Here is an 11,302-nt window from a genome sequence, read left to right as displayed (position 1 = left end):
ACCATATGCATCTTAATCTTTAAAGTTTTGTGTACTTTTGTCTTCTACAAACCATTACACACTTGGCATTAGATCTGTTTTGATATACTTTAGTAATTAAGAGCTCATGTCCTCTGTAATGTTTTCATATACTTGGCACTATATCTGTTTTGATGTGCTATATAGTAACTTGATGTTTTGATGTACCCATGAACTGACTTCTGTTTATGAAAAGATATTGTTTTGATGTTTTCATGTACCCATGTTTTGATATTGATTTGACCACTTCCATTTTATACACACATCACTCATCATCATGGAGACCACATTTGCACATAAGTAACTGAAATGAGGACTAAATTGAATAATTAAACATTAATGCACATTTCATTCCTTCATTTATTACAAAAGACAGTCGCCCAACCTTAACAGTGGGGCCACCTAAAAACCTGAACCTTCAAAACACTAAAGTAAACCAGATCAGGACCACCTAAAAACACACAGAACACATCAACCTAAAAATACACTTACAACACATCAACCTAAAAATACACGCAACATAACTATCATCATTACACTAAGAACGCACACCGCTGCTACTAATAATTGGATCCTTCTCTTCAAAGCATTCAATGTGTTCTCCATATCATAAATCTTCCTCCGTTTCCTACCAATGATAACATCTCTTTCATCACTTGAAATAGTTACAACACATCACATTAGTAGGTCTACTATGTTATTCATCAAACACAATGTTAATTACCAACACATAAAGAAAATAGGCTTTAATTAGAAATGCTTTTATTCACATAACCTTGTAGTTACGATAACCCAAAAAATGTCTTCTAGTATTCTTTGAAGTTCTAGCCATTTTTACTACTATTATCTCACCACAATTGCAAATGTGGATTATCCCTACCCCCATTGAACTGCCACCATGTGAAGAATGAAAACTCTGGTAGCCCAAGCTATTGCAACAACAAGAAGAAGAACATTGGGAAGCAGACATAGTTCATCAACCACCAAGATTGGGAAGAAGATTGCTTAACCTCGAACCTCACTATAGCTTTCACCGAAGAAATGTAAAAAACTCTAATTTTAGAATCCACCCTCATCAAAAATTGGGTTTCATTAAATAAATGACATTTCTTTCAAAATCCACCTCACTATGCTTAAAGGCAATCCACGTGGACAGTTAAATGTCATCTCATTTGGGTTTTGCACAACAGGACAATGGGTCATTAACGATTTAAACGTCGTTTGTAAAAAGAACTAAATTGAACATAAATTACATTCTTTAGGACAACATTGAACAATTTAAAAAAACGACCATTTCGAACAAACCTGATGAAAATAGGGACCATCAGTACTATTAAGCCATAAAAATATTATGTAATATTTTTTCATTTGAAATTTATATATATATATATATATATATATATATATATATATATATATATTTATATATAATTAAATAAATTATTTATATATATAATTAAATAAAATTTTTAAAGTAAAATCATTTAAAATTCGAAAGCCAAATGTGCAAACGGATATACATCAATAGAAAACAACTATCTCTCCTCTTTTCAATCCTACTAAACACTATTATCTATTTTCATATAACCCTAGAAGATATAAAACAAAGTGACTATGGTTTAAAAAACTATTAATTACTCCGACAGGAGTCTGTCAAGTTAGTTTTTTTTTTAAATTAATTGCATTATAACTTTGTTAAACAAAGTATCTTAATTAGGTCTTTCCCTAAAAAAAATTATTAACGAGTTAACATGACATGCGTTAATCTTATATTCTTCTAATTTTTTTCAAAACATTTTAATATTTTTAAATTTTTTTGTAAGAATTTTTGATGTCACGTGTCAGGTTTTTGTTGTGACATATGTTTTGTTGTGACATATGTTTTGTTGTGACATATGACACTGTCAGTACTACATGACATGATATTATCACGTATCAGTGTAAATCGTTGTCTTTATTTCAATTTAGTCTTTATATATGTTTCGTTGATTCAATTTAGTCTCACTTACTCTCAAAATGAAGCAATATTGTCTTTCTATAAATTAAGAAAATAATATTATTTGTATAAATATTATATTGATATTTTTATTAAAAATGATTGTTTAACATATTACATTATTGTTATTGTTAAAAAAGAAGTGCTTTGTTTCTCACACCAAGAGGGGGATAAATTGGTGATGTGTAAAAATGATTGCTTTTAAAACTTTTTTCGCAAAACATGAAGTTTTTAAACTTTTCTTGAATCGCAAGTAAATTTGTATGCAATGAAACAGTAAGCGTATTCGAATGCAATGATAGTATAATCGACTTAATGCGGAGAAAAGGGATAAGAAAATTCAAACAATTCGGTTTATACCGGTTCGGCCAAACTGCCTACATCAAGTGTCCTTTCACACAAACTGAGATGGAAGTCAATGCACTATATATATATGAGTTTTTACACCAAGGGCTTTACAGCGACCTCGCGTCAAAATGTAAATCACCTCTCTAACTCACTAATCTAGGTATAGGCAATACAAAACAGACAAGCAGCAAGAACAATCCTCTTCTGTTATCAACCCCTTTGAGATACCCCTCAAAGTCAAGAACCACGTTCTTCTTCCTATATACACCACAGGGAAACCATCAACTCTCAACGTTTGCCAAAGCTTTTCTGATCACGTAGTAAGCACCTTCCTATGCAGAACGATCATTCTTTTCGTATCAAACAATCTTGCTTCACAAGAAATCCTCAAGACTTTATCACCACGGTAATTCTTGATTCTTGGAGTTTTTCTCTCTTCTGTAAGATTTCAAAGCACACGCTGAAAAGATACAAAAGTGTAAAGATACATTCTTCTTACAAAAATCAAATCATGCGTCAATATATAGTATTAGACAAATCAGACGCGTTTTAATCGATTACGCTATTAATCTAGTTGAATACAATTCACAGTTATAACAGATTAACAATAGTCAAAGGCATTAATTGAAAGCACAATTAATATAATCAATTTTCAATAAATGCTTGGTCAACATATGTAAAAATATGACCGTTGTGACAGTTATGTCAAGCATTAAAACAATTTTCAAATCATTAACAAACATAGTCGAATACAAGATGCATGCAATCGATTAAGTAGAAACACTTAACATATATTTGAAAACTTTTTTTCTCAAAATACATCACAACACACTTGAAAAAATATTTGTCCAAACATACAATTTTTAATCGATTTAACCAATAATGTAATCGACTTAAAACTTGTTGTTTTGCCACAATTTAAAGTTCAAATTGCTAAAGCTAGGTGCTTGTGGTTTTTCATTTCCAAAACCTCATGTTATGCATACGCAAATAAAATCACATATCAAACACAATGGTATGCAATAATCAACACAATATGTTCACATATATGCTTGTACAAATACAACACAGTAAGCATAAGCATATAACATGTATAACATAGTACATACACATGTGTTAATATTAATTATGTGTTGTCATCATCAAAAACACAAATATCACTAAGATTGTGGGTTCATCTAAATATGTGATCCTCCTATCAACAATCTCAACAGTTATTAATCCAATTCATACAACACCCTTATTGGTCAAATAATCCTTAATATATGCCTTACCATCAACTACATTATCTAGACAATGAGATCTTGGAATATCGTCAAAATCAAGATCAAAGCAGTTTATCCAACAATGTCTTAATTTTCATGAAGTACCCCCAACATTCCCCTTAGATGATAAGGTTGACCTCAACCTAAGAGTTGAGTTTGAAGAGATATACCACGTTTAATGAGCTACGAAGGTGGACAACATAATCAATTATATGCTAAGAAGCGAGATAAAGTGAGTTTTTATTCATTTTTAACTTACATATGGTAACACCTCACCTCAACGTTACATTATTACTAAACGTTATGTTAATTGTCTCATGTTTGTAGATAATTTATATATATGTATTAATGTATTTACAGTCCTCACGAATGGAAATTTACTAAAATAATTATAATAAAACATCTTCTAGAAGAATAGAAATTATAAATGTATAAATACACATACACACACACACATATATATATATATGAAATAAAATCCTTCAAAGAAATCTCACCTACAAAATCAAGTTTGGATAATCACTTACCGAATCACCATTCAATACATCCTTTAATCAATTAAAACACACACAAGCATACATCCACACCCATACACCAACACACACCCACACCTAGACACACACACATCCACCTACACACACACATCCACCCACACAAACACACATACCCACACTCACCCATCCACCTATTAACATGTATAGTTTCGTCTTGAATTCATAAGATTCACATACAAGCATTTTTTTTCACGTGCAAGCATATCGACTTAAAAAAATAATAGATGAACTTATGATTCAAATGTTGATAGGATATCATTATTGTTCTTTATACCAAGACTTTTATAATACATTGCGATCTTCAAACAAATAGATAGATAAAGTGGTCAAAATTCTTGAAAGAATATAAAGGAAGTACAGAGAAATATTTATTGAGCAACCGTAACTTTTGTAAAATAAAAATACATTATTTAGTTTTTTATTTATAGCTTGAATTTTTGATTAAAAATAATTGAGTTATACTCAGTCATTTTCCATTATGTAAGATTGATGTACATATATGAAACATGGTCGACATATTTGCATACTACAAACCATACAAAGTAAGGTGAAGTTCCTAAAACTTTTCATAATTCTTTCTTAAAATTGTTCTTGTACTATATCCTTGTAACCGAGCGGTCAAGGAGAATTCCGTTAAGTCCGAAACCGGAACACTCGACCGACTAGTTGTCTGACAAGAGCAAACCAGGTAAGGGTGAATATCATTAATGGTCAATTAATACGTTTAATGGTCGTCTCAAGGACAAAATATATTTTATTTATGGGTGATTGACAGGATATATTGCACAAAAATATATTGTCTTAATGGATAATTAATGGGTTGGATGATTATGAATCCTATAAATACAAGATTAATGTCCAGGTAAAAACATCTTTTTCCTAGTTAACATAAGAGCACATTTAAACAACATTTCTAACTTGAGCATCAGAGTATTTTCTACAGGTCAACCATCGATCGGGAGAACAACGTGCACAAATTAGTAGATCGGAAGACAATCCATTGGTCAGGAGAAGCTAGGAGAGAAGACAATCAGCCTCGGACTCCTTCCAACATAAACAATTCTTGTTTTAAATGTTTAAGTAACTGAAGTTTACTTAAAATGTATCTATTTATTTATAAAAAAAATTACCACATTAATTTATTTTCGAATATAATCTTATTTATTTTTTTCTTACCCTACACTTTAAAAGTAAAAAAGTAAATATAAATATAGAAGCTAAAAATATTGATTTTTTCGAAGATCAACTTATTCTTCAGCACAATTCAACCAATGAGATATCAAAATACGGTAAAAGAAAAAAATGTGTGCTAATAAATATTAACTAAAGTGTGTTATTGAAAAAAAAAATCAGTGAAAAATTTAGAAATGGGTTGGAAAAAGACAATGATCAAGGAAATCTGTATTCTAATTATGAATTGAAAAGTATCCTATTTTGTAAGTTTTTGCTAGAGTATGCTACCCGAGAAAAGAAAAACAGGGCTAAACAGGTAAACAAGTCAAAACCGTGTGATGAAAGCTGGCAACTCATGGTTTGGGTCCCGCACTACGTATTTTTTCTTTAATAGGAGGAGCCTCTTTTCTCGGTCCTGACTTTTCTTTAAGCAATTCCCGCAAATAGATTTTAAGAGCCAAAAGCCCGTCCATTGATGTTTCCGACGTTAAAGGTCTATATTTGCCCATACAGATTTTAAATTGTTTTCAAACACCAATACGTCTCAATTAATGAAACTGCGACTTTAAAATAGACAGAAATCTCTAAACTTTTCTTCTTTTTTTAAAAAAAAAATGTATTAACTGAGAAAATAGATAAACATTGTATGTTATTATAATTCCGTTGCAATAAACATAATACAAATTAAATTTTTTAATACCACTAAATAGCTTACTATTTTTTTTCTTAATTTATATTTAACTATTGTACGTAATAATATTTATCATTTCAATAAGTAAAATATTATTTTTTATCTTTAAAGTAAAGTTATTTGTTAAAAAGCAACTAGAACATCTTTAAGATATTTGGGAATATTACGTGACATCTCTTTAATAAAAGAAAAATGTTTCAAAATCTATTCGTTTGAACTTTTTATTTGCTGCAGATGCTTCCAGAAGTATTTCCCTATTTTGAGCACTGGTTGATGTCTACAAAAGAAGTCTTATTTTCGTAACCACAGAAAGAGCATCTTAAAATACGCATGCCATATAAATTGAAATGCTGCAAAATTTTGAGAACAAAACAAACTTCAACTTGCCAAGACAAACTAAAACATTTGCTACAAACTATATTATTTTATAATCAAACCTTGTTGAGCACATTTTTTTTTTCCTAGTAAGCATGCTTTCAGATGGAGAAGTCAAATTGTTTTGGAAGCATAGAAGGAAAAAGGAAGTAGCCAGATAAGCAAGCATATCCAGCACATATTCTTGAGGAATAAATAAATAATTGATTTCCATGAACCAAACAAAAGGGACCCTATCCTTCTTCAAAGGGTACACGGGATTTGTCCTCATGTCGCCATCTCCTGCTGTTATTATCCGCGCCAACTCTCCCCTTAGCTGGCTATCCTCTGTCCCACCAACCTCACCACTCGGTCAATGCAAACCTACAAATCAATTCCATTTCACTACCAAATCGCAAACGCGTTATCACCTCAATCACTCCACTCACACCATCTCCCTCATTTTATTTCACCCCCTCCCACTATATATATATCCTCCAACACTTCCCTCTTTCACCAACAACATTTCACTTCTTTCTTAAAAAACATAAACAAATGGCCTCTCTAACATCCTTAAGCTTTCTCCTAAGTGTTTTTCTGGCTGTTTCAATTCTTCCTTTCAGTTCACCCAGGAAACTCGCTCAGTCAGAGCCTCAACTGAAGTTCCAATACCACAGAGGACCTCTTCTCACAGGTAAAATCTCCGTCAACCTCATTTGGTATGGCAAGTTCAAACCTTCCCAGAAAGCCATATTCACTGACTTCATCACCTCCCTTTCATCTCCCAAACCCGTCACGCCCCAACCATCGGTTGACACGTGGTGGAAAGCCACCGAAAAGTACTACAAAACCCCATCCCCCAAACTCGCCCTCTCTCTGGGTTCCCAAATCCTCGATGAAAACTACTCCTTCGGCAAATCACTCACCACCGATCAAATCGTGAAACTCGCATCCAAGGGTCCACAGAGAAACGCCATCAACGTTGTTCTCACCTCCTCTGACGTTGCAGTGGAAGGGTTCTGCTCCAGTAGGTGCGGGACTCACGGGTCCTCCGTGGGGGCGCGTATCAACGGAAAGAGGTACAAGTTCGCATACATTTGGGTGGGTAACTCTGAAACCCAGTGCCCGGGGCAATGCGCCTGGCCATTCCACCAACCCATATACGGTCCCCAGAGCCCAGCTCTGGTTGCGCCCAACAACGATGTCGGCGTAGACGGCATGGTGATCAACGTGGCTAGCCTCTTGGCTGGAACTGTGACTAACCCTTTCGGGAACGGCTACTTCCAGGGACCCAAAGAGGCTCCGCTGGAAGCCGCCTCCGCCTGCACCGGCGTCTACGGTAAGGGCGCCTACCCTGGTTATGCAGGGAACCTCTTGGTGGACCCCACAACCGGTGCCAGCTACAATGCCAATGGGGTTAACGGAAGGAAGTATCTCTTGCCAGCTCTCGTCGACCCTAAAACCTCTGCCTGTTCGACCATCGTCTAAAACCATTGCTCAAAAGCTTTCACCTTTCACCCGGTTTAGCTCTTAGGCTACACGAACATTCTTTCATTTCTTCATTCAATTATAGTTTTAAATATTACGATGTTGAGTTATAATAAACTTTTATATTGAGATTTATCAGAAATTATAGCACAGTTATATTAATTAATAACATTTGGACAGCGGTAAGGTGACAACTCATATTTGACCACTCCCACTTCACATTAATGCCTTTTTTTCATCTGTCATGATTCACAACAGCATAAAATATTGTTTTTTTCTCTCAAATTACCGGTTCCAAATGGACGTAAAAAACCAGTGTCACAGGGACAAGAGATCTTCTTCTATAATATTTTTTTATTGATTTTTACTTTAAGCAGTGTTTGCAGAACTCAGCTGCCAACTTTAATCTTTTAATCTTTATTTAAAAGGTTATTTGACACTATTTAAATAATATTTGACAATTTTTATATAAATGAAGAGTCATTCTCCCTGCACCTCACCACCCTCGTCCTGCACCTCTAAAAAAATTATAATTCCAAGTGTGCCCTTGTCATAGTCAACGAGGAGAGGAGAGAGAAAAATATTATGGATATTTAAAAAGTTTAGGAAAACTTTAAACCCTAAAACTTTAACTCCTCTTCTTCCCTGCCGCATCTCCACCTACACCCCCTCCTTCCTCCCTCTTTTTCTCTCCGTCCTCCGTATCTTGTCTCTGCCATCCCACGCTGCTTTGCTCGCATTCCTCCTTTGTTTTCCTCACAGATTTGAGCTGGCGTCCAGGTTAGTAGCTTCCATCTACTATATTTGTTTCTGTAATATATTTGTTTGTGCTTGGTTCGGTTCGTGGGTCGTGTTCGGAGCTTGCTGGAGGTGCACGTTCGCAGTTGGAAGTGCGGAAAGGATCAGAACCACATTTCGATATGCGGCAAGGATAAACGCAGTTCGAACTGTGGTAAGCACAAACCGCAGTTCGATCTGTGGCACACATATAACCGGAGCACAGAACCGGACTTCGATCTTCGGCAAGGAGAACAGAGACCGGATTTCAAATGGCGTTTTGAGACTTAGTTTTTTAATTAAATATCTATCTATTAATAATATATGTGATCTCGAGAGTAATAGGCTTTGACACTGTTTCTTCATTTGAATTGAATATGTGGTTGAAATCTTTTGATCTGTTCCAACAGCACTACCATCACCCCGAGAATTTTAACCACAACTCAATCCAATTCAATACACAATACAGTAAACCAGTGAAGTGAAGAAAAATAATTTGCTACAGTGCAAAACGAAGAACAGGGCACCTCAGGGTTTATAACCAACAAATATTTTTGTGGTTGGGAGTTAGGAAAGTGGTTGGGGGTTAAAAAAATTAAATTCATTAATTACCGTTTTGACTTTTTTATTAAATGAAGGGCAAATAGGTAAATTTGGGGGTGCAGGATGAACTAAATGAGGTGTAGGAAGAATCACTCATAAATGAAATGTTTCAGAAAATTAACTTTTATGATTTAAAATAAGGTTTAATCCTTTCGAACATCTCTATTTATGTAGGATCGTCTCAAGTAGGTCTTCGTATTGTAAATGTTCTCGATTAGGTCCCTTATTATGAAAAATTGAATCAATTTAGGCCTTACCGTTAGTTTCATACTAACACCGTTAAAGGGGTGACACGTGTCAGTTCGCGGATTTTTTGAATTTTTTAATTATATTTTTATTTTTATTATTTTTAATTATTTTTTATTTTTTATTTTATTTTTTATTTTATTTTTTATTTTATTTTATTTTTTATTTTATTTTTTATTTTATTTTATTTTTTATTTTATTTTTTATTTTTAAACAATATCTTTTATAGGAAAAAGAAGTCCATTAATTGGGTGGGTGTCATAAATATATTAGCATACATATAATTCTATCAATGTCAAGGTGCGTCAATATTAAGTTCCAACTTCCCTAAGCAATAATTCAGTTAGGCTGTGTTCCTTTGAAAGGATTTCACTGTTTATGGAGATTGGCGATGATGGATTTGCAAAAGTAGGTTTGTTCTCTTCGCATGATTTGCACCGATTTGCAACAATGGAAGAGTGAGGATTTGCGAATAAACACTGTTGAATTCATCTCCCCAAAACTGCGACGATTTGCGCTGATTTAGGGGACAAAAACTTATATGCCCTCGATAACTTGAAGTACGAACATTGTTCTTCCATACATCTTTCGAAATATATTAATGGGGTTATTTTGCTGCAGGTAGAAGCTGTGTCATTTACTTGAAGAGGAAGAGAGTTGGAGGAGCAAGAAGGTTGTTGTTGATGATAGGAAGCCGATGAAGATGAGAAATGAAGGAAGGAGCATTATGGAAGAAGCCAGGTATTCGGTTCGAAGAAGAGGGTATCCGGTTAAGAGTGTTGTTGAGTCGCACGTAATCGGTTACAACGATGGCGTAACATTGTAGAAGACGGAGGCGTATTCAGTTACACATGCCGTAACCGGTTCAAGCTTCAATGGTGAGATCCAATGGAGGCGTATTCAGTTAGACAATGTGGTATCCAGTTTGAGCTCGTCCAAGTTATCGGATCACCGAACACTCTCAACCAGAAAATCCCCGAAACAATCTGAACCATGTCGTGGCAAACTTACGTCGACGACCACCTTCTCTGCGAGATTGAAGGAAACCACCTAAGTCACGCCACTATCATCGGCCAGGACGGCAGCGTTTGGGCTCAGAGCTCCGGCTTTCCTCAGGTTTTTGTTTCCATCTTCGCTTATTCTTTTCCCAATTTAATCGCCTCCTTTCGCTGTTTATTCTTAATTCTTTACTCAAGTCTCTAGATTCTCCGATCTCTGCTCAATGCCTTCACTTATAAATCAAGCCAAGATTCCAGAACGATCGTCTTGCAATACAGTTCAAATTTAAGGGCATGTTTGTCAATATGCTAAACCTGATCCGCAATGGAAACCAATCCGAATTGACTTGGACTGCACTTAGTAGTTTTGAGCTGTTGAATACAACAACTGTGTTTTAATCTGATGTTGTCAGTTTGATGCGTGCTTGCTTGATTGATTATCTTATTATATGTGTCTCATGCTCTTATGAACTCCACTGTTAACGGATCTGCTTTTGTTTTTGTTGATCTGTTTTAATTGGTGATTTAATAACATGTGGGTTTTTGTTTATTTAGTTAAAACCTGAAGAAGTATCTGGGATTATGAATGACTTTAATGAGTCTGGAACACTTGCTCCCACTGGATTGTATATTGGTGGCACTAAATTAATTTTACTACATTAGAATTTTTATAATTTTTAAACATTAATTTTATTACATTAATTTTCTCTTTATAAACATTTTTACAAATAAATATAACACTAATAAATAACATTTTATATTACTTTTATAACTAGCAACATTTTGGTAAT

At 34.2% G+C, this 11,302-nt stretch overlaps 1 protein-coding gene across 1 annotated transcript; it reads left to right on the top strand.

The window, feature by feature from the left end:
• The first annotated feature begins 6,895 nt into the window (after positions 1-6,895).
• Positions 6,896-8,085, top strand: LOC124831031 (protein PHOSPHATE-INDUCED 1-like). The gene has a single exon (XM_047304913.2). The coding sequence runs from the start codon at positions 6,955-6,957 to the stop codon at positions 7,885-7,887; it is 933 nt and encodes a 310-aa protein (XP_047160869.2). The 5' UTR covers positions 6,896-6,954; the 3' UTR covers positions 7,888-8,085.
• The last annotated feature ends 3,217 nt before the right edge of the window (positions 8,086-11,302 follow it).

Source organism: Vigna umbellata, chromosome 1, assembly GCF_029865625.1.
Source record: "Vigna umbellata cultivar VRB3 chromosome 1, Vumbellata_1.0, whole genome shotgun sequence".
Lineage (NCBI taxonomy): Eukaryota > Viridiplantae > Streptophyta > Magnoliopsida > Fabales > Fabaceae > Vigna > Vigna umbellata.
This window is presented reverse-complemented; position numbering and strand designations above follow the sequence as displayed.

Coding starts and splice junctions, on each gene's coding strand:
- LOC124831031 (XM_047304913.2), top strand. CDS start 6,955: ATGGCCTCTCTAACATCCTTAAGCTTTCTCCTAAGTGTTTTTCTGGCT.